The 25,110-nt window shown below is 41.1% G+C and overlaps 1 protein-coding gene across 2 annotated transcripts in view; it reads left to right on the top strand.

Moving 5' to 3' along the window:
- The window catches only part of fhod3a (formin homology 2 domain containing 3a), a 56,495-nt gene that overhangs the window by 4,895 nt on the left and 26,490 nt on the right, over positions 1-25,110 (top strand). For both annotated transcript variants that reach the window (XM_083982227.1, XM_083982226.1), the window contains exons 2-5: positions 699-808; positions 3,983-4,050; positions 21,571-21,638; positions 22,471-22,576. In XM_083982227.1, coding sequence (XP_083838353.1) covers positions 699-808; positions 3,983-4,050; positions 21,571-21,638; positions 22,471-22,576 — 352 coding nt within the window. The remainder of the gene's footprint in view (positions 1-698; positions 809-3,982; positions 4,051-21,570; positions 21,639-22,470; positions 22,577-25,110) is intronic.

Genomic DNA, 25,110 nt, shown 5'->3' with positions numbered 1-25,110 from the left:
GGTCTGTTCTTGAAATGAAGAATGGGGACATTGCACAATCTGTGCATAAATATACATGTAAATCATTTACGTGGGGATGACTGTGCTATAGATTCATAATATTGTACACAATTAGGTGTCATATTCCTCACGTGGCATTCAAAAGGTCTAAAATCTCTCTATCCGTCCTTGCTTTCTCGTCTGGTTTTAGTTTCATGTTCTGCAGCCTTTATGGCTATGTCTCTACTACTTAATTCCCTTAACAGCTTTGTAATAGTGGAAGCAGAGCCACACTGCATATGGCTCTGCTCCCCCCCTTTTCATGGACCTCAGTACACACTCGTGTTCAAACCCCTGTCCCGTAAACTGGATTTGTTTTATTGGCTTAAATTGTTTTAAAAAAGGGTGTGAAATGTGGAGAGACATATTGAGGGAACATTAAAAAAGTGAGCCTAGAGACCAATGTCATTCCTGTGGGTAGTTCATATGTATGTACATCACTGCCAGGGAAATTTCACATGCCACCATGTATGTCCAAGTTCTGAATCATATTTTCCATTTTTCCATCTAACTTAGGTAAAAATGTGAAGTTTAAGTATAGGGACCACTTTAGCTATAGGATTTCTAAATCTAACCCAGTATCTTAGCTCAGGTTCATTTCATTCATTAAACCGTTCTGTCTTAAAAAAGATTTTTCTCTTTCTTCCCTACCACCACAGCTTGATGACTGTGCGCTACAGCTCTCCCACAATGGCACCTATCTGGATCTGGAGTCCTCACTGGCTGAGCAAAGGGATGAGCTGGAGGGCTTTCAGCAGGACGACACAGGGTGAGACTGACTCACATTTATTCCATTTGCCACAACATCCACTCACTCTAAATCACATACACTTTCACTCTTCCATATCAAAATATCATCTGCAATCATCTAAGACAAAGTGATGAGTTCCCTTGCCCTTTTTCTTCCTCACACGCGCACACACACATACATACATACGCACTCATGCACACACATTTTTCTGAGTTTCTCCATTCTTATAAAATGGTAGAAATCACAAGCTGCTGGATATGGATTTCTTGGAAGCACAAGTTCACGGAAAGTATGAAGCGCTCTGGAAAGTGAGACAGATGTGCCCTCACTTCCACAGCAACAGCTCCTCTCTCACTGTACTTCCATAAAAATCGTTATTGTGGTCTTCTTTGTGACAAGACTTCACAGTTCACAAACCTGTCAACTCTGGCTGCTGGAGGAAACCACATTACCACTTTGTTAGAGTACTGCTGTGAATCATTTTCTTACTCTCACATATCCCAGCTATCTCTCTTTGGGGAAACGGGAGAAATGGAAAATGGCTGATCTGATACTCTGGCTCAAAGATTTCCCCCAAATAAGATCAATTTAATGAACAATAGCAACACTATTAAATGTTTGGCATTTTCATTGTGGAATACCACCTCAGTATTGGCAGGTATATGATTATTCACAGATTATATGTGCAAACCTTTAAATGAATAATAATTACAGCATGTTTCATCTTAATAGTACCTATACATCAAACTGACTCTGGGTCTGGCATGAAGGAACCAAACACTATCAATCAAATAAGTTTGATTTTCTGCACCTGGCAGCACAGCAGCATCTTACCGTGCGTTATTTTTTACTTTTGATGTTTATTTTGTTAGTACAAGGTTTTGTTTTGCCTATTGTTGGTACATTTATTAGCTATCTTAGCATCAAGTTTGGTAACTAACTGTTGTTTACATCCTGTGGTTGAGCAATTGCTGCTTAGTTGGCCAGGTGTTGTAACTTAAGCTAATTAGCTGTATAACAAACAGGTGCACATCATGCACATTCATTTGACATATTGTAACATCATGAGTGCTGGGGTTGCTTAATAAATCATGTAAGAAGCTAAATCACAACCTTGTTGCCTCCAACACTATTTTGTCACCTAAAATCTCTTTATTTATACAATACATTGTCATGTGGAGCTGTGGGAAATACACTATGAAGGCAGCTGTTAACTTAAGTGGCTGCACATTTGTGTGTGTGACAGTGTGCATGGTATGTTGATCTGTTGGGGGCAGCATGATAAGTGATGGCAGACCCCATAGAGCCTGGTTGTTCTGTGTCTGTTTGTGTGTGTCTTGTTTCCATATGTACATCTGTTTGTTTGGCTGGATGTGGGTGTGTAGCCATTTTGACACATGATGGGTGGATGAATGAAGGCTGTGTGTGTGTGTGTTTCTGCAGTGGCTGTGATCTTGGGGAACTGGTTGGTTTGGATGGGCCTGTCTGTCTTCCTATCAAACTGAGGCTTTTACCAAGGTCACACTTTACTGACAATAGGAAATGAATCACACACTAGGTTTGACCCTCTCCTGGCAAGAAAACAAGAAGACTGTGGATGGACGCATATTCTACTAAACATGCTCTGTCCTCCCTCTGTTGGATGAACACTTTTTAAATAGTTTAAAAAATGAATAAACCATTCATACTCAATATCAGCCTAATCTCTTAGTGCTTTAAAATCAGATCACATTTTTACAGTTGCTGTTACACATTAAAGGCAAGCTGGACATCAGAAACAAAACATCAGTGTTATTGTGCTGTGTGGATAATAGCTGCCATTCAGGTACATTATAGTGTAAAGCTTCTCCGGTCTCACAATATTAAATATGCATTTGTCATGTGTGCGTCATGGTATCGTGGTGATAGGTTTGTCACTTGTCACATGAATTATATGTATAGAGATATATTTTAAGGAATACAAATAAGGCCTATAGCCTACTTTTTCTATTTTTTACTGACAAAGTGAAACTTGCTTTTCACTGACAAATGGGCAGAGGTTTATGCAGAGCACATCAGTGAATTTATGTTCCCACGCATCAAAAATGTGTTGAGATTCCAGTTGTGGTGGGACTCCGCTCACCGCAGTTGACAGTAAACAAAGTCCTCTGGCGACAGGATAGCTGAGACTGTGCTTCCCCTGAAGGAAGGTTTAAGAGAAAACTGGATTGAAAGGTTGGTATTTAAGGAGACATGATTGGACACTAATGCCAACCTGATAGACTTTGGGAACTCAGACATACCTCATTTATCCCCACGGATGTCAGTATAAAAAGCTAAATCCTCTTAAACACCCTCACGCCCAGTGTTTACCGGTATCTAATTTTTCCTCCCTTTGTTGTGTTGGCTGTCAGCCTCTCTGAGTCACTGCTTCAAGTGTCATTCTCACACAATAGATTACCAGAGAGGTATGAAAGATGAATTTGTTCTATCAGCATCTCAACAGATTGTGTTAACATTTTGCTCTATTTCCGAGCAAAGCTGATAACAGAGCTTAACAGCAGGATAGGAGGCCAGCTGCTGCCTTGTTTGGGTGTATGCTATCCTTACTGCATGTAATGCATAACGAGTGTCTTCCAGCTGTGTGTGTTTTTAGAGTGGCTTGGGTTAGATTCTATCAGTGTGTTAGTGATGGATGTCAGTGATTAGCTCCTACAGCTTGGACGATAAGGGCTAGGGTTTGGAGAGAGAGTTTGACGTGTTCTCAAAATACCATCATACTTGTGTGTACATATTTTGTTTTCCCACTGGAAATATGCTGTGTATGAATGTGTGTTCATTGGCACACTAGTGTGTGGCAGTCTATAGATGTGTATGTGTGTGTTGTGTCTGTTCCTGCAGTTCTGCTGTCTCTCCTCAAGGCTCAGATGTTTATCAGTATAGGGGTACTAATCTAATGCAGGCCACTATTTGTCTTCGTCATTCCCATCATCCCAACAAGTTTGCACCATAAGAATTGTCCATCATAACAAATCCTTGCCTCGTATTGTCTGAAAATCTGATTTGTCTGGACATGAACACCTGAAATACGACAAAAAAAATGACAGATCATTTTTGCTACAGCCAAGAAAATTACACAGGATAGCTGAAATGAAACATTAACCTCAGCCGTAAGTCACCTGTTTGCTTTTCTCACTCCACTTTCTCTCCTAGGTCCAGAGGAAAGAAGCACAGTGTTATCTTACGGACCCAACTGACTGTCCGTGTACATGCCTGCATCGGTGAGTGCTGTGTGACATGTTTGTGTATGTGCTTAACACGTGTTTCTCCCTGGACACACACGCAGCACAGTTAGATACATCAGCAATGAGGGCATACAGTACAACACATTCACCCTGGCGTTTACATGTGGTATGTGCTTGGGCTGGACCACGGTTTAAAATAGTGAAGCAAAGGAGGGGATAAGATAAGATGCATCTTAATAAGGGGAAAAACTTAAATAAGGGATAATTGAGATAGGGAATAATAGGAGTGTTTGTACTTGTTGTGATGTACACAGAGCCATTTTAGTTTAACAACAAGCATACAACAAAATCATTCATGATGTATGAAGATGTATGCAGATCATGCGGTCCCAGATAAAAAGAAACCAGTGGACTTTTACAGTTTTCAAACTTATATACTGAACAGAGTGAACTGAGTTCTAGAGATGGAAACATCCAGGTCCAGACTCAAATATCTCAACAACTATTGGACGGATTAAAATTGAAAATTGAAAATCCAAACAACACCTTCCTCATGATTGATTGTAACACCTTTGCAGTACCTTAACTTTTTATATCACACTCTCACCAAGTCCAACTTTAATTTTGGTTTATAAACTCACCAACTTGGCTGTTGACATAATGTACAAGGTCTATATTAATGATCTTAAAAAAACAATCTACTGAGAACACATGGATGGTCTTGGCTTCTCTGGTCTTATTACTTTAAACTGTTGGCCAAAAACCCAGTGCTATAACAAGCAATGCATTCCTTTGACTTCTTTCTGATCATGTGGTCTCATGAGGGTTGTAATATGCCTTTCTCTGTCTTTATCTCAGTCTCTTCAGATCCATTCAAATCACCCCACTCTGTCTGACTGTCTTTCCTCTGGGTCTATGTTCCTCAATCCTTTCCTCTATGTCTTTCCTGCACGGTCAACATTCTCCATGCTAGTGATAGGGGTGCTAATTCTGGATCCTAGAGTCAGTGACTCTGATTGGATGAGAACATGATGAGGTGAAAGGTCACACAGAGAGGGGATAGGTGTGCTTGAGTGCCAATAGAGAAAAATAATCTTCTTTTTTACTATATACTGTATACATAGGAGGTGTCATGTTCACAGTGCATTGATAACATGACAAAGAAAATAATTAATCATTCTATACTATTATCAAACATGTTGATTTGCTTTGGTACAAATCTAAAGGATCTCATTCCACTAGTAGATTGTATTGCATATGAAGAAATAGAATAGGATAAATGTAGTTTTTTTCATTTGGAGTTTACTCAACTTCCTGTAAATGACAGTTCATCTTTTAGCTGATCTTACCCAATATTATATTATTGCACTGCAATTTTATCATACTCAATCTCAATATTGTGGAAAGGGGTATCAGACTTTTGGTTTCAACACTTTGGTTACTTTAGACACAAATACACAAGCCAAAGCATTTGTATCATTTCTTTGCTTTACACAGCCTGACCGGTGGAAGCTAAATCTAAAACACACCCACTCACACACATAAGCCGTTATGAGGGATCTTCCCATGGCTCATCTTGGTTTGAGGAAAACCCAGTTCTGGGCTATATTTGTATTTCTCTTTCAGGATATTTTGAAAAACAGCTTTTTAGTCAAACATGTCTTTCTGTTGGAGAGAAACCTGTGTCATTGCCGTATGCGGTGCATGTCCTTTTAAACAGCATGAGTGAATTTTGCCCAGTGCAAGAGGTTAATGGTAGAGTTTGCTCACTTTATTCAGCACTATACAGATTTCAATCAGCATGGCACAAATTTTAGGGCAGCAGACTGGACTGCATATTCCTGGAGTGGCAGGTTGTCATTCGACTGAATTAAACAGACATATAATCAGGAAGCTTGAGTAAGTCAGGCATCCATTCACTTCAGAGATCTACTGACCACTTTCCAACCCCCTCTCAGTGCTGCATCGTTCAGCTGTCCACTCATCTAACCGTTAAACGCTCCATAATCCTTCTGGGCCTTGACCTTCAAATCGCCTGAGTAGTGGTCAGCATACTACCCACTAAATGAAAAATCTGCCACAATCAAGGATACAGATGGCTTGTAGAATCATGTGTCTGTGGCTCACAAGTAGTTGGTTAGTGTAGTCAGATTGCGTGTTTGAATTAAGAGTATGGATTACTGATAGTGGCAAATGATGCTTCATGGTTCACTCTCGTGATTAAAATGCAGGAAAGGATCAATTCCTTGCCGATTTTCTTAATCTTGAAGGCTTCATCAGCTGTCAGCTTTGATCGGTGATGGTCAGGATTCTATTGTATTAAGGTCAAATATTAGGGAGCTCACAGGGTCTTCGACCTTCTGCAGACTTCCATTGATCTTCTCTCTAGGCCACAAGGTTGAGAAAATGAGTATAACTGTATGAGGAAAACCGCTTTCCTTGGCACCACTGCTAACGGGAAGCTCATATTACATGCAAGCTTGCCAACCTGGGATTAAGGATGCTCTGTGATGTGTGTGTGTGTGTGTGTGTGTGTGTGTGTGTGTGTGTGTGTGTGTGTGTGTGTGTGTGTGTGTGTGTGTGTGTGTGTGTGTGTGTGTGTGTGTGTGTGTGTGTGTGTGTGTGTGAATGAGGGGGTGAGTTAGATATGAAAGAAAGTCAGATTAGCATGCTCAGCAAAGCAGTTACTTTGTCTGCTGGTCTAAGCACTACACTGCAGGCAATGTGTTTGCACCGGAGAGGCCCACTTTACTGATCCAGCTCCTCTTAGCACTCATGAAGCCCATGGGGAGATTGGGGTCAGTTTTACCTGATTTAAAAAAAAATATGCAGGGCTGGTGCCCTAAGTGTCCATACCTTTAGGTTGAATAAGATTCCTATTTTGTCTCTCAAAATGTACTCATGTGTCCTCTCTCCTATATGCCTTCTCTCAGTCCATCCAGTGATCTGCAGTCCTGTCAGACTGCCAATCAAACCTGCCAACCTCTTGTTTAAGGTTTAATTTTAGCCGCCTCTGTCGCAGCAGAGTTGTTGTGGACCATGGCTGACGGGGGTGCAGAGAGGTGGTTCGGGGGGGGGGGGGGGGTGAAGTGCAGGTGTTATCTTTAGAAAGTGTTGACAGCACAGAAACATGCGGGGAAGGCAGCACAGTGCCGAAACTCTACTCACTATGTGACAGTTATGAAGCAAGAGGTGCGAAAGAGCTGACTGAGGAAGCCAAAGGAAAACTGGAAGGAATTACGTAGTGTTACCTTTTGTTATACCACTGACAGATTTAGTTGTTTTCTAAAAACTATACACTAAGCAGAGGTTTAAGGTCTAGACGTCTAGAGTCCTGCTGGATGCATCAGTGGCACCTTGAGCCATCAGTGCTTCTTACATGATAGTAAAAGAGCTGTGTTCTGCATATTTGTCGGCCATTCAGCAATTATTGTACTCCAGGGATTGTGTGCAAAATTGGCAAAGCTACATATTAGTATCCCAAGCTGTAGTGTTCATCCTCATGGGAGCATGAAAGTGGACCTCAGCTGTTGCCAATAGCTACATATAGAGGAAAAGTCATACTGTAGGGTCGTCTAAAACAGCAGGATTAATTTGAGACCACAATACTACAGTACTGAATTTTGTAAGATGGATACTAATGTTGCTTGTTAGTTTATTTAAAAAAAATCATCATTAACAAAGACAGACATACTCTACCTTTAATTGATTTTTATTATGTTAAAATTTGAAGAAATCAGAGAAATATCCTGCTGCCATAGCTGATATATTGTTGTCAGTTTTTAGAGTTGTTTATTTTAAAGGGATAGTTAAACATTTTGGTAAATTGGCCCATTGCCATAATCCCTATAGTTTTAGGAGTAGGTTCGTTACCTTTAATTGTCGGTGCAAGCTATTTTTAGAACGGCGGAACAGAACCGCGAGCAACTGAGCTATGCTAGGGAGGCTGATGGAATTTCTTGGTTTCCCTCATCAAACTCATCAAATACACAATCCAACAACTCCAAAACGCTCTCATCGACAAGTTGTGACCTGCACATTCACCACGCTATGAGATAATAATGGAACATTACGAGACAGAGTGGTTCTCAAGGCAAATACAGAGGCTGCTTGCCAAAAAACTGCCCCCGACAGAAACGCGCATCAGCGGTTTTAGATTAGATGCAACTTTATTGATCCCGAAGGAAATTCCACGTTGGTCCTTTTTTTTTGCATGAATTTACCTCGAAAACAACTCCACGTTCCATTATTAGTGTGACTGCTGAGCAGTCACACTATTGTTCTTCTGTTTGGCCATTTTCTTCCGCCTTTTTACGGTCTTCTTCTAGTCCTTCATACTTTGTGCTATTTCAACAATTCATATATCAAAACGTGCAGCTTTTTCTGGACTTTATTGGCATTACTTTTCTCTTTTTAACTCTTTATACTTTTTAAAATATTTAACTTTTTAGATGTTGACAGTGTGCAGATCATTAACAGACAACAGTCTTCTTGACAACTCCACTGTAGTGTAGGGGTTAGGGTGGCCGCTTCCCAACCCTAAGGTCACTGGTTCGAATCCAAGGGAAGAACTCTTGTTATGTTATGTTGAATTCTGCTCTCCTCCCCCGCCTTCAATTGGTCACAGGTGTTTGTTATCTCCTTGATTACTCATACCAGTTTGCAGCACATCATCACATTACAATGAAAGACAACAGTCTTGAAAGCAGTGTGCTCTCTGTAGCCGAGTGGCAGAGTAAAGGTTTAGTGATCATATGGTCATGGGTTCGATTCCTGCCTTAGTCATTTCACATCATTGCTTGACTTTTGATTCCAATTATTCAGCTGTCATTGGACAGTCTTTGATTCCTCATAGTATAAAGCTCATTGTATCAAAGGTTTTCTTTACCCCTCACATACTGTCTCTGTCTGTAGCCTAGTGGTTAGCTTGCTGGTCTGGAGACCTGAAGGTTGCTGGTTCAAATCTTGCCTCAACAACAATTATAGTGAATTATTTTCCCAGTCGTCATCTGTTGACTTCTGATAACTTGCTTCATGTTGAAACTGCTGCTCTCAGCCTGAAATTCACAGAAATTTTCATTCTAAGTCATTCAAGCTTGACTCTCAAGCTTTCTTGATGTTGACAGTGTGCAGATCATTAACAGACAACAGTCTCTGCAACTGTGTGTGCACTGTGGCCTAGAGGCAGAGTGGAAGTCTAATGACAATGAGGTTGTGGGTTCGATTCCGACCTTGGTCAAACATTTGTATGGTGATCACTGCTTGCACTATTTGCTAATTCTGCAACAGCGTTCAGTTGCTATCAGCAGTCACACCATTTCCATTCTTGGAAATGCTTTTTCTAGTTATCTCATACTGTAGCGTGGTGAATTTACAGGTCTTGTCCACGAGAGTGTTTTGGAGTTGTTGGATTGTGTATTTGATGAGTTTGATGAGGGAAACCAAGAAATCCCATTAGCCTGTAGCCCTGAGCAGCTTGCAGCTCTGCTCTGCCAACAATTAAAGGTAACGAACCTACTCCTAAGACTATAAGGATTATGGCAATGGGCCAATTTGGCAAAATGTTGAACTATCCCTTTAAGTAGTGAGAGTGAAGCAAAAGTTGATGGAGGAATATTTTACACACATAGCAGTTATATGTAATGTTTTGTTTTTTGTTTTTTGTGAGCTTCATCACATGATTTATCATTTCTGCACATAACCATAAAAAAAACAATATACAAGACGAGATGAATCATAAATGAATCATAAATTCAAAACCTGAGTTAGAAAAACGTTAAGGATAAATTATTTAACCACATATCAAGCTGCACTGGCTTACAAACTGTAATCTTCTCATTTGTACCCTGTTGAAGGCACATTACTTACCAGAATGTTTTCAGAATCCCAAAGCTTTCACTTCCCATGTGGCCTTATTTCCCAGCTTCTCCTGAAGTGAAGGGATATGCAGTAATTAAATACAGTTTAAGTGATCAAATCTAGAGAGGGTATCCCATCTGACAGGTAAAGCTCCCTGTAATGAGTGGTACAGCAGGTGAAACAAAAGAACCCGAGTGCAGAACAAAAGACCTTGCATGTGTTTTGGAGCCTGTTCAATCCCTTGGCACTGAGCTCTGGAATTTCGCCTTGTTTCAAAAAAAAAAAAAAAAAAAAAAAAATTGGCATCTATACTGCTGGATTTCTGTGCTCCAATTATCCGTCTCTAATCACCCCCTGCAGTATTGTGAAGGTGGGGCGGGGGCTGGAGGTAGAGGGGGAGTAAAGGTTGACTTTCTTTGATTTTCTCTAGTTGTGTTGTTATATAACAAATTAGCATCTTGTCAAAAAAGTTGCTGCATACGTCTGCTTGTTCTCGCTTGTCTTGCCTGTTTATGCTCAACTTTCCCTTCCAGCACAGGGTTCATAGTTCCCAAAATATGCCTGTCCACACACCACTTTTTGTCTTTATTCACTTCACTTCAAAGCAGGCTTTATACTAACTGTATTTACACACTGTAAAGAGATGTTTTGAGGATCATATGGAATCAGTGAGAGTCGCACAAATCAAAATCTCTGTAAATATGATCTTACTGACATGGTGGTCTCCATTGACAAAGCAGTAGTCACTACCCGATGTTGCTTTACCAGCGGGGGTGCAGTGGCAGTGACAGCAGTCTGGCCTTAAGACTCTACAGTAAAAGATGACTACAGCTGGTTATAACAGCGATTTACAGTGCTTGGTCCTCCCCCTGCTGAGGGAGATAAGGCCTGGTAATGGCATGGTGTGACAGCGGGATAATGTGTAGTGGGTAAGCTTAGAGGGGGCAGTGGTATACAGTGGGACATCTGTGGCTGTGTAGTTGTAAAACTCCAGGCACATTATATGACTTTTCTGGTAGCTGCATGTCCTACAGTACCTTTAGCCAACGTGCTGTAATGACTTTTCAATCTGGCATCATTTCCCCTTCATCCTCTTTTATTTTACTTTGCTCCATATTGTCCATTTGCTCCCATTTCTAACACGGTATATTCAAACACGCTCTGCTCCTGTTGTTAAACCCCTGCATTACTTTTTTTTTTCCTGGCCTGCATGCTTCACTCTCTAAATCTATATTTACTCCACTCAGCTACTCACTGTTCATGACTCTTTGTTCTCATAACCACCTGTGGCTTTGGCTTGGAATTGTGCTTCACGGTGCCTCTGCTTGCAGTCAACAAGGTTAACAACAAGTTCTCAACCTGTCACTCAGCCTATTTTTCCCCTGTGCAGAGCCATCATATCTTCTCCCTCTGTATGTGTGTGTGTTTATGTTTCTGCATTTTGTTTTGAGCACAACCTAAAGTCAGCAGTTATAGATGCAGAGAAGAGGACAACTCCCTCTATTTTTTATTTGTTTCACAGAGAGAAAGAAGGAATGCAAAATCATTCAAATGGTTTCCCCCCTACCCTTACCAGCAGCTGAGACCCTGAGGAGCAACTTACAGCATTGCACCCACATGAGTCATGCCTTACTTACTGCTGTGGGAGATGGAGAGATGGGCTGATGAGGCATTAGGGATGGAAGTGTAGAAGTAGAAGTGGTGGAATAACATGCCCGTAACATGTGTCTGTGCTGCAGCTGTTCTCCATTACCACTGCATAGTGTTCTTTGAATTATAACTTGCCATCTAGCTTAAACAGTTTAGGAGTAGATGATGTTGGGCAGTGGGATCTTTGACTAAAGTAAACCTGGCCTGGTTTCTGTTGCTGAATGCCATCATCTGATAGCAATAGCAACTACACACTTCATGCTGTCAGACTCTATTTTCATGCACTAAAACTATACAATGTGATTATTTCTGACTTTTATGGTTTTGCTGTGTAATCCGGTTGTATGTTGCTGATGTGTGTCTGTTGTGACTGTCATCTGTTGCTGTGGTGTGGCGGCTCCATATGTTACAGCCTTCCTGCTTTCTGTGGATGTGGCAGGGTTTTCCCTGGGCTCTAGTTATGCTGACCAACATGAGCAGCCCATGTCTGGTGCTGTGGCACAGCATACTGCTGTTTGGGTTTTTTTCTCCCAAGCACCAGGGTATATATCACTGTGTGTGTGTGTGTGTGTGTGTGTGTGTGTGTGTGTGTGTGTGTGTGTGTGTGTGTGTGTGTGTGTGTGTGTGTGTGTGTGTATGGGGGGGGGGGGGGGCTGTGTACATGTCTGAGTGTTATGTCTGGGCTCGTTCATATCTGCACCAGAATGCGCCTGCACAAACCTCTGGCTGGTCTGTTTTAATCATTTTGTAACTGTTACATAATGCAATAAAACATTACAAGTACCACAAGCTAAACATCCAGAACACACACTGGAGAATCTGTGGGCTTGGCGTCTTGTCCAGTCATGGGGTTTTAGAGATGATGGGTTTAGAGAATGTGTGGAGCGAGATGGGGAGAGGGATGATTTCCAGGGAAATGGTAAATCACTTAGGTAAGGATTGGAAACACAAGGGAAAAACAAAGCAAAGAGGAAATGCACCTGCCAGACAGAGCAACAGCAGCTGGAAGGTAGCTCCACAAGTTATGTCATAGCTCTGTGGTCTGCTGACTTACAGGTGAGGAAAGAAAGAAAGAAAGAAAGAAAGAAAGAAAGAAAGAAAGAAAGAAAGAAAGAAAGAAAGAAAGAAAGAAAGAAAGAAAGAAAGAAAGGAAGGTGCAGTTGTTACAGCAACTGTCTTCTATGCACAATAACATAACTCGATCGTTCTGTACTACATTACTCCTACATTTGGTGCTTCCTAAATGTATTGCTTTGGCTGCTTGATATAGAAAATAATTTGGGGGCAATGTCAAAAACTTAACTTTGCTTGTTGTGGTGTCTCCTCTTTTTGTAAACACGCTTAACTATTCCATAACCCTCTTTATACAGTAGCTTATGTCACATTGTCTTTGCGTGTGCTATATTAGGGACACATGCAGACAGTCACAAACACACACACACACACACACACACACACACACACACACACACACACACACACACACACACACACACACACACACACACACACACACACACACACACACAAGCGAGGAGTATAATATCAGACAAGGGTTGTATGAGTCAGAGCAAGATTTCACTCAGCTAATCCACTCAGCAAGCTGCACGTATCCTCCAAGATCCTCTCTGTTTGTTCAGGCTGACTGCTGTTAGTCTTGCTCTGGTTTCTCCCTCTGTTTCTACTGTGTTTGTCTTCTTCACTCTTCCTGTGCTCTTCTTCTCTCTCTTCCGCTTTATTATTTGGCAGCCTCTTTTTATATAGACACAATCCAGCCAATGTTTGGATGGTTGTTATCAAAAAGGAAAAAAGACAAAAGAAAAAAAAATACATTGATTTCTGGTACAGATTATTATTTATATTATCACATTGTATTACAGCTGTGGGCCCTGCTCACTGTAATGGACAGCGCTGAGTTAGCTAATCTAAATAGGTAGGCTATGTAAAGCTTTTGCATATAATTTTCTCGCTCATTTCACTCACATCTTTTTACTTCTCTTTCACTTTTCAGTCTCACTTTAACCAGGCTCTGTCGCTGCACATGCCCTGTGAGTCTGGTCAATTAACAATGGCAGAAGCATGATTGAGCGTGAGAAGTGAGTGAGACAGAAGACAAAGGGTTGAGGGGATAGCAAGGGAAAACACTGAGTGCTTGTTTCACATGTGCACAGTTGAATGTTGGATTGACCAACACAACATTTTCCCCCAGCACTGAGACAAGTGTAAACATGACTCATTATGGTTGTAATGGGAGTCAACTGTGTCAATACTGACAAGTTGAAGACTAAAGACGGTGGAAACATGAATAAAATACATTACTGTAATTGAGCTTAGTGCTACTGGGTAGAGTCTGTGTCCGACTGCTCAAACATTGTTAGATGTACTGAAATATTGATACAAGTGGATGATACGATGTCACTATCACCGTGGATACAGTGTAGTACAAAACAGTCTGCATGTGTTTATGAGTGTGAGAATATAGAACAGCACAGTAGTAGCAATGGACTCAGCCCTGTCATCACTGTGTCTTTAAGAAGACTAGCTGGGTATATTTGTGCTTGTGTTGTGGGTAACTATTCCTGTGTGTGTGTGTGTGTGTGTGTGTGTGTGTGTGTGTGTGTGTGTGTGTGTGTGTGTGTGCGTGTGTGTGTGTGCGTGTGTACTATGGACTAATTCAGAGGTGCCAGGGGCATGTGAAGGGCATAGGGTGCTTCGGTCTCAGTGTGTATGAGAGTAAGGCATGTTGTTTTTGTTGGTGCGTGGGTCTATGTTTGTGTGTGTATTTTTATGCGTTTGCTTGTGTTTATGTGGCAGTGAGTGAGTTCCCTTCCTGATGACATTTGCTTCTGAGCTTCTTCCACACTTGATGTCCTTCAGGATTCAAGGGTGCAGTCTCGTGATGTTTGGGTGTGTGTGTGTCGGTGTGCGTGTAGGTATGTCATATGTCTTGTATATTGTTGTGTTAACTATAGAATATAGCATTTGCTTTTACAGCAGCAGATTTATGGGAATCATATAAAAGTTTGTTTTCATTTACTCCCAAGTGTTTCTGTTGCCTGGAGTTGTACTGTATCTGCCTGGGGGACGTGTGTACATGCTTGTGTGTGTCAGTGCTCAGCTTAGTGTAATCTCTGTCTAGGTCTGTCGCCATTCTTTAAATCTCATGAATCCCACAGAGAACGCATGGAGGTCTCACTCTCCCTTTCGTTCTGTGTTTCTCTCTATTCTCTCTATCACACAAACACACACACACACACACTGAGCTCATGGGGCCTCTATCGTCAGCTGTACCATCAGCAGCCTCCAGTACTCACACTACAGGCCAAGACCAACAGACAAAAAATAGACAGTCGCAAAATAACCAAGTTGTCCTCAGCAGTCTGGCCTTTTGCTGCCTGCCAGTTTTTCTTCTTCACTCCACTTGACATGAGTTTGAAATCGTGCATTATTGTCCAAACTAAGGCAGCGCTTGATAGATTGATGGGAGTGTTTATCCTTTTAACTACAGATTGATGCACATCCACAGATGTGTGCACACAAGAATGGAATGCCACCCAACGGTACCTTTGCACATGCGTACTGACACAAAATACGAGAGCTAACTGAAGAATACTGGTGTTGTTTTCAGCGGTAAACAGGACACAAAAGGAATTCCCTCAAAGAAATTCCTAAAACAGGTAAAAATGCAACGGAAATGACTGAAATAGTCTCACCCAGTTGACTCATTTTTCTTTGACCGAATGTAGAGTTGACAGGTCTGTACACTCACAGTGCACTGCATGACCTGAACAACGATTGAACCCAGTATCTCAGGTTGTTACAGTACGCTTGATACCCAACCCACCTATATTTAGTGCGATACCAGTACGTGGAGGGAAAGACTTCCTGGGATTAAACCAAGCTCTACAGCGTGCCATTACACCTCCCTGCTCCCCTCACTTCTTTATTTCAGACCCACTGAAGACCCAGTTTGAAAGCCAACTGACTGATTGGCCCAGACAGCCGCGTGGGGGCTTTTTTAGGAGGGTGCAATGAAATCCTCCAGAAACACGAGTCAGCGGTTATAACTGGGCTTAAGTACAGGCCCACCAGCTGTGACAAGCCCCTCTCTCGGGCCTGACCCACGCACAGTTGTGCTATCCTGATAAATATTTCCCTTCGTTGACCTCAGTGTGTGCTTATCTGCAAATATCCTGTGACCTAATAAAGATGTATCACACTAAAATAATTCCCCCTAATCAAAGTACGTGGAATACAACAGGGTTACACCATGGGTGGAAAGTTTGTGTTTTGTTTGTCTTTATGTATTTCTCTTGTAGCTGTAATTGGCACTGTGTTGACATCACCATGATATTTGCAGGTGGCTTTCAGCTCTTAGCTCATATCTAGGCAATGAATTATCAAGTATCAATCAAGTAGAATCCACACACTGTTCAGTCCACTTCCACAGCATCACATCTTATAGATAATATATGCTGAACAAACACAGCTCAGATGCAGCCTTTTTTTTCAGTCTTCTGGTCTCCAGAGATAGTTGGAGTCTGATAAGGCAACTGTCCTACTGTAAGTCACAATAATTGTATAAACCGCAGTGGGTGCACATCAAGTCTAATTATATATGTACATTTGATTATATGACTGCTGTTATTACCTATGTTACTTTTTGATTTAAATTTGTTTTAATTTGATTTCCAAAGATATGATATGAACGTTTTGGAAATCAAGCTTGTGCATGAGACTCGTATCAAATCCTCCCACCTCTCCCTCTTTCTGTTCAGTTACACCCCGCTCAGCCCTTCCCCTCCATCTTTCTCTGTATAACGTCTACATAAAGCTTTGGTGGCTGGTCGGTGGTGAAGGTGGATGAGAGCAGTACAAGTTGTGGGTATACGTACCAATACAAAGAGCTAAAAGGCACTAAAAGGCTGTGTACGGCTGCTGATATTTCCCTGTGGCTTCACTGGTATGAGTAACTGCAAGACAAGTCAAGTAGAGTTTGATCATTCCTAAATGATTTAATACCATTTCAAATGATCACCTGCTTTAATTGCGAAAGAAATTAGTGATTCTCAGCGTTTTCCTGACCCTTCACGACAATGTTTCTCTAACTAGTTCAACATCTGCTGAGCTGGCTGTCTGTGGATTAAGCATCGTAGTAGTAGATTGTTGCTGCTCTTTGTAAAGGCCAACTAAGCAGAATTAAACCATACTCAACCTGGGACTTAGTAGTAAAACACAATACAGTGTGGTTCTGAGTTTATTTGTTGTGGATTATTCCTAGTGTAGCCTGAGCTGACCTGTGTGTTTTTCTGTTTGGAGATGTGTAGATGATGCAGTAAATGTTAAGGGATTAGTCAAAGCTGAAGGGTCACAGCACTAATCTCATTATGGCAGAAGGAGAAGAGGGATCTGACCACTCCTGAACGACTTAGCAGACAGCCTTGGCACCGGGGGAATCCCTGTTTCACTACAGAGGACACTCCCACACACACATGCCCGAAAGCACATACAGTTACCACCATTGCAAAAGCTGTGTTAAAGGTGTTTCAGTCATTATTACAGTTCTAATTATTTCTGGAGGGATTTTGGATATTGATCACATGTGGAGGATGTTACACAATAGATTTTGTTGAGTCCTCCTCGCTTGTGGTGTTGAGGATGTTATAAAAGCTCAAGAGTGTAAAACTAAACTTTTTTTTTTTTTTTTAGAGTTTATAGGCTTTGTGTGTAAGAGTTTTGTTTCAATCATATTAAATTAAAGGAGAAAGTTATACAGAGAAGTGACAACATCAGAAACAAATGGAAATAAGTCTTTTTTTTCCAAGCAAATTTTCCCCCCCGCTTCAAGAAAATTAGGTTTTTAAGATGGAATATGAGGCTAAATGACTCGTTAAGCCTGACACATTGCAGTGCATGTGAGGTCATGGTGAAACAGTGTGGACAAGAACTGTGAGTCCTCCAAAACAAAACAGTAAAACTCCAAGCGAACCTATAAATGAAAAGTGCCTTTCCTTCATCTGTCTGTCTGCACTCAGCAAACACAGGCTCTGGGTTACACATGGGTGCATGCACACGGTCACACACATGCATGCATGCATGCACACACACACATACACACTGTAATGCAAGCACACAGACACACATAAGCCACAATGACACATCCCAGTGAGAGTTTGAGCTTTTCTTGTGACAATAATAAAACCTAGTGCCAGGAAAAAAAGGAGAATGACCAGCAAAAGACACGTGGACAGACAAAACCTTGCTTCAAAAACCATCCTTTGATCTTTTTCTCTTCTTCCTCTTCACTTATTCTCTGTGGAGCAGTGGCTGACATCTAATTAAGATGCATTATCTTCCTATTTTGTGTTTTGCTGTGATTTCAGTTTCTCTCCTGAGAGATGCAGGCACTAAGGCAGATTTGCTAGGCCAAGCTGTTTGGTCCAGAGGTTGAAGGAGAGAGGGACTTGTTTGAATTATTTCCAGCTTGAACGCACCGTAATTCTAGACATGCAGTGTTAGGACAGCTGTAGACCTTTGTGCCGATGGGAAAATGCCCGATTGATTATTTAGCATGTCAAACTCTGTTTACTCTGGAGCAGAAGGGTACTTATTTTGACAAGACTTTATTAGCAACGATAAGGTGATCAGAGGATATTGCCATGATAATGTTAATTTTGGCATGTCTGTGAGGTTGTTGGTTCAACTGTGCACTTCAAAAACATCCCAGGAATTTAATACTGAATGTAAGTATGAAAAAAAAAACTAGCAAGGGATTCTCTTGCTGTTTAAGCACAAATAGATCAACTAAATATATAGAAAAAGTAATTTTCTGTGTAAATATCATACTAATGTTACATACAGAGCCTGCCAATTGCTCATTGCTCTGAGTACGACAGTGAGCTGTTTAACAGAGATCCCTTTATATTGCTGTTAAGAAGACCCCTCATTATACAACCTTTGATTGTTTACACGGAATCAAATCTAAGTGTCATCATCTGTGTCCCCATGCCAGCTTCCTCCCTTTCACACAGGTATTGTATCATGGTGGCTACACCTGCCACTGGCTTAAGGTAACAACAAAGCTCCTTTTATACAGGGCAATGAAGTGAAATAAAGGCACAACATATCCACCTTAAACAGGTTGTGTAAAAGGTGCAACTTACAGGAACACCTTGGAAGTTTTAAACACTTTCATTCTGAGTTGAACCATGGGATTCACAGGGATTTGTGATGATTACACTTACATACAGTGTCGGGCCTGTATAATGTGATTGGCTTGGGCGGTGCACTGACCTTGGGAGGTACCACATTGACCAGAATTCAGTATTAAAATATTTCACTTGTTTAAACAGGAGGAGTAGCTTCAAGAATGAGAGCCTTCTTGGACTAAACCATTGGTGCACCATAAAGAATCAAGCCAAGTTTAATGCTTATCACTGCTGCTGACATGCTCCTGATGCACAGCAGATGATTTGGTAAAGGTTACCCTGACAGAGCCACTCATGGCCGGATCGCCTGAATGAAACCATTGACACTCAAGGGCCTGCCGGAGTGCTCCATGCCCCATGAAGAGGCCACTTGATTTCCAGGGAGACCTAGAGGGGCAAAGACAAGGAAATCAAATCAAAGCAAGGAAATCCAAACTCGCTATTTGAAGAGAAGAGTGTGTTACATGAAAAGACGACAACTTTGTGTGGTTAGCCAGCAACAACTTTAATGATGGCGGCCATCCCCAACAACAACAACAACTTCAATAGCTGTAGCGCCCAGCTAAATCCCTAAACATCCTTTCCAGGACCTTCACAATAAAAGCACCTTACACTTCTCCTTAACACAAAATATTCCAACACAGACGATCATCAAACAGAATACATCACAACCAGCACAGAAATATTAGCATTTGAGACCTAACATAAAAGACTCCACAATTTTATATATGTACCGTATGTATGTAGGTATATGTACTACATATACATACTACTGTATATGGTCATCCATTGAGATGGGTGATTAATGAAATTGACATTTTGCATTTTGTTGAAGGCTGATCTCAGATGAACAGAGTGAAATGAGCAGGCCCTGATCTATTCCCAGGAAGTGATTATGCCCAAATGGTCACTTTCACAACAAAAGGAAATAATGTCATGCTTTTAGAGTAGTGTGACAATAAATATACATTTGGTTGCAAATCTCTTACTGTAAAATAACATTTCCAATTAAAGCAGAAGTGAGTGATATATTTGTGTTAATATAAGTCTTAAATAGTTATATCTTCCGACAGCAATCACTTACATAGAGTGTTTGGACTGAAACACGGGTCTGTCAGTCACTCTGCTCTGCTCTGAGCCGAAGAGAAAACATTTATCGTATCCTACAGTTTTTATCCAATGAGGAGAGAGAACGGCATGCAGGGCTGTGTGTGCAGCCAAGGAACGCTGTGAATGTGGTGACGTAGCGACGAGGACTGTTACTAAACTCGTATTTTTCCGACCGTGAAGTGGTACCAGTTCGATCTGGTACGAGTTCACCGGTCGGAAGTTACGAGTGGCCGTTATAGTGACTTTCACCGGTAAAACAGGTCGGAAAAACACGAGTGGGTTGCCTGAAACGCTACAAAGTCGTAAGTTGTGACTTGAAGCTGTAATTTACGATTTCAAAAGTCTGCCTGGAACGCAGCATTAGCGAAAACGACCGGACCACTCACTTCTGCTTTAACTGTATTACTTTAAAGTAATTTCCAACGTTCTCCAATGTTCCATCTGTTTACCCATAAGGACTGTTAAGGACTGTCCTCTCCTATCCTCTCCTCTACTCTGCAATAATGACTTGGCTGATTTGGGTTTTTTTGATGATGTTGATCATTATCTCACTGTGCACTATCACTGATGTATGGTAATGATTTCGACCCTGGGTTAGCCTTGCTTCGCCTTGCTTAGTGACAGTTACTCAAGACAGCTGGATCGACTGGCCGGCTGTGTAGCCAGGCTAGCCCATGTCTGGACACACATCAGGGGGTGTGTTTGCTGTCCTGTCCCACCCTTACTTCTTTACTCTTTTAACCAGCTGCCTCCCTCCTGATGAACTGAAGGATTTATCATTAACATGCAAACTGGGGATTTAAACACACAGGTTCCCAAACCCCCTGCTGACACACAGCTGACACACACACAAATGGACAATATGGGCACCCAATGAAACTGACTTTGAGCTTAATGCATACAGCACTTAGGAAAATTATTTCTGTTGTTTGATCATTACAGGACTGTATAATCTGCAGATAAAATATTTGTTTGTACAGGAAGTAGACAAAATGAAAAGGACACTGGAAGGTAAAATATAACTGAATTTTTCAACCACTCAATATTCGGTTTACTAGATTTATAAAGGTATTATAGGTATAATTTAAATACACCTTAAGAGATAAATGAAAGAGGAAATTACAGTATAAATATAGGAGGTCACAGAATATGATTTAATGCCATAGCCACATAAAAAGGGATCATCTCTTACAGTGCAGAAGACAATGCTGCACCAAATGGTAAAAAAAATACACTTTTCAAGACACTGTAGGAATAGATTAATATTATCTTTGTGTTCAAGGACAGAAATTATTACGCTAAATATCAGTGTGACGGTATAAGAGCTGTTGGTTTGAGTGTTTTCCGTGTCGTGACCTGAATACCTCATTGCTGAGGTCCGGCCAACAGCTCATTAACATTCCAATACAACTCTAATCACTGCTGCAATGTGTGTGTATTTGTGCATGTGAGAGAGACCATGCACGTGTTGCTGTACAAGTGAGGACGCAGTGAAAGTGTGTGATGAAGTGCCTGCCTCAGGTGATCAAAGCTGAGTGGTATGAGTGGTTCTAATGACTTGTATCACTCCCAATGCATCTCAGTCAATTGGACAAAATATCCACATGCCCAAAAGGTTTTCTAACACCAGGTGCATTCTGTCACTTTTCATATGTGTTACTATGTCTTGTTGCCATTTTGGTAAATTGTAGAAACATAATCATTTCTATGTCATTCTCTGTCTCTACAGAAAGACTGTATAACTCCAATGGGCGTGACTTAAGAAGGGCTCTGTTCTCTCTGAAGCAAATTTTTCAGGTAACACACACACACACTCACACACACACACACACACACACACACACACACACACACACACACACACACACACACACACACACACACACACACACACACACACACACACACACATGTCATATGCAATTACAGTCAGTTTGTTGTTGCAGGCTAGAGTTGGTTATTGTGGCTACTGTGCGCTTCCATGATGACAGACGGGGAACGCCATCAACGTGGCATTTTTCTCTGTGTATATCTGTGTGATGACACATACTGTATATTTGTTATGTATGTATATGTGTGTGTATGTGAATGGGAGTCTTTGCATTTTTTTGTGTGAATCAGATTTTTGCAGTAAGATGAGAGGGCCTTTTTTAGGAGCACATAGACATACAACTCAGATATAATAATAACACACATTTCAGGAAGTAAAAAAGTAATGTGAGAGTCATTTTTACTACAGCAGCGTCAAAGTGCCCCCAAAAGCCCTGTCTTTGCCTGAGAGCAAACGCAGTGACTTTTGACAGCTTCCACCTACTACTACCCTTCTTCTCCAAAAGACGTAACAGCTACTGTACCAATGAAACATGAAAAGAAAGGAAAGCCACAAATAAGATGTCTGAACTTGGAGCTTTGACAGTGCACCTGGGATGTTCCTTAAAATATTTGCATCATCATTTTAGATTTGTTCATGTCAGAAGAGAGCAATGGTTGTTGTCATTGAGTGGGTGAAGTTCTGAATTTCTGCACATTACTGCCACCATGTGGGAAGGGCAGGTAAGAGGTAATAAGAAGTCATTATGATCCAATACGTGTTAATATTTCATTTTTACTGAATTATTCTGTGCTTCAGGATGACAAAGATCTGGTCCATGAGTTTGTGATGGCCGAGGGGCTGACATGTCTCATCAAGGTGGGAGCAGAAGCTGACCAGAACTACCAGAACTACATATTAAGAGGTACAGCCTCTCACTCTTGGTTTTTCTGATTCACCATAATCAGAGTCATCAATGCAAATAAAAAATAATACATTCATTTCCTAACTTGCAGATGCTCTAAATTGTACAAAAAGATAGTGCAGATGAGTAGTTTAAGATTCTGTAAAAGGACCCCTGATGTAGATCCAGCAGCAGTTAAGGTCAGTCACTGAGGTCAGACCTTTGTAAAGTGCACTGCATTTCATAGTTCACTTGGTATAGAGCAAAAGATGGTGAAACACTGTAATAAAGAAGAAATTATAATAAAAAACATAATAGAGATGAATGAATGAAATGAAAAGAGTCCACATCAGTGTAGGCTTCTCTAAGCTGATGTCATGCTTTCATATAGTGTTTAGTTCTAACATGTCACTCACTTCTCCACCTGGAGCTACACACATGTTTTCCATAATTTCCACCAGAAGTAAATACACTTCCCCAGAGAAGTCCTTGCTTTCTTTCTTTTTTCTTCCTTTTTTTACATTAAAGCAGATATCAGTGGAATGTTTTTGTTAATATAAGTCCTAAATAGTCCTATTTTCCGTCAGCAATCACTTACATGAAGTATTTCAGCCTAAACACGAGTCTCTCCGTCACTCTGCTCTGCTGTAACCCGAGGAGAAAAATTTCCTTGTGGGATACAAGTGTTATCCAATGAGGAGAGAGAACGGCATGAAGGGCTGTGTGTGCAGCCAAGGGATGCGCGTGAATGTGGTGACGTAGCACGAGGACCAATTGATGCCTGACAAGGGCGGGGGCTGCTAACTCATGGTGCGTTCAAAGAAACTCGTACTTTGTGTTTTTCCTTCCTGTGAAGTCATACCAGTTCGATCTGGTACGAGTTCACGGGTCGGAAGTTACGAGTGGCCGTTATAGGGAACTTTCACAGACAACAGGATGGTAAAAACACGAGCTACGGGTTACCTGGAACGCTACCAAGTCGTAGTTGTGACTTGAAGCTGTAACTTACGGTTTCAAAAGCCTGCCTTGAACGCAGCATTAGCCGAAACGGCCGTGAAGCTGATATCTGCTTTAAATATACACATGCACACATTCCTCATCATCTGTCTTTTCTATAATTTCTCTACTTCAAACATGTGTCACAGATAATCACAGAGGTGTTTTTTTTCTGTTAATTGTCTAATCGTGAGCTATTTACAGCCATGTGATAAATCTTACTGAGGCAGCTCTGAGCAGAGGACAGAACAGAGAATCCGTCATCCCTGAGCAAAACCTCTTACTGAAAGTTGCCACCCCCCACACCAGTAAAAACACACTGTAGTGAACTGCATTTACTGTTCTTTATTTATACAGTATGAAAGTTTAACAAGCATGTTTGTCAAGTGTAAGAACCAATGGCTGCTGCTGATGCATTCATCTGTTGAAAAGTCAGTGCTGCTGCAGCTGGTAACTGCTGACATTTAACACAAGTTCTTAACAAAAAAAACCAACAATTTAAAACACAAGATAACAAGTAAGTAAACATAAAGTTTCGTATTTACATGCAGCCCAAATGTTACACTGGAAAACCTCTCTGTCCACGTTTAAGTTGGTGAAGAGTTCCAACAGGAAATCCCCTAACATGCCAGCACCAGTAAAACACTGAGAATTTACAACTCCTATAGAGTAACAAACAAGTAATGAATGAACATTTTTATAACTTTTCTCTTTAGGTCCGGTCTAATTGATATAACTCTAACAAAAGCCTTTGTGTAAATGTACAGTTCTAGTATTCATAAGTAAATTTTCTCAAAAGCATCTCCGGGCCCTTAAAAATGTTTTTTTTTATGTTAAGTCAATCATTTCTTATCATAACCCTCATAAACCTATAAAATATTCACTTAGCAATTAGGAGAGGCTTAAATGACATGTACTGTAATAACAGCAAACATATCCCAACATACCTGAATGACTGCTGTCATCATCATCATCATCATCATCATCACCTCAATCATAATCACTGCTGTCATGATAATAAGGATTACCATTGTCACCACTGTCATCATCATATCTGCCATTGTCACCGGTATCATCATCACCATAGTCGTCGTCGTCATCATCATCATCTCTCTCATCAGCGTTATAATCATCACCATTGTAGTTGTCACTAGAATAATCATCACCGGTGTCAACATCAACGCTGCCACCATCAGATCGATCATCCTCACCTCTGTCGTTGTCGTCGTCAACCGTATCCTCATCACGGCTGTCATGTTCAGCACTACCATCATCACTTCTGTCTTCATCCCCAGAATCCTCATAATCTCTGTCATCATCAAACTGGTCGTCCTCACCTCCGTCCACAACGGTGCCATCATCACTTCTGTCTTCATCCTCAGAATCTCTGTCCTCATCATCAGCACTGTCATCATCTAACTGGTCGTCCTCACCTCCGTCCACAACGGTGCCATCATCACTTCTGTCCTCATCAGTGGTATAATCAGTGGTATAATCCTCATGGCCAGTATCATCACCACTGTCATCATCAACACTTATTTCCTTAATCAGGATGCCAT

The sequence above is a fragment of the Trachurus trachurus genome, assembly GCF_905171665.1.
Source record: "Trachurus trachurus genome assembly, chromosome: 11".
In the NCBI taxonomy this organism is placed as follows: Eukaryota; Metazoa; Chordata; class Actinopteri; order Carangiformes; family Carangidae; genus Trachurus; species Trachurus trachurus.
The sequence above is the reverse complement of the archived record's forward strand: the minus strand, read 5'-3'. Positions and strand labels throughout refer to the sequence as shown.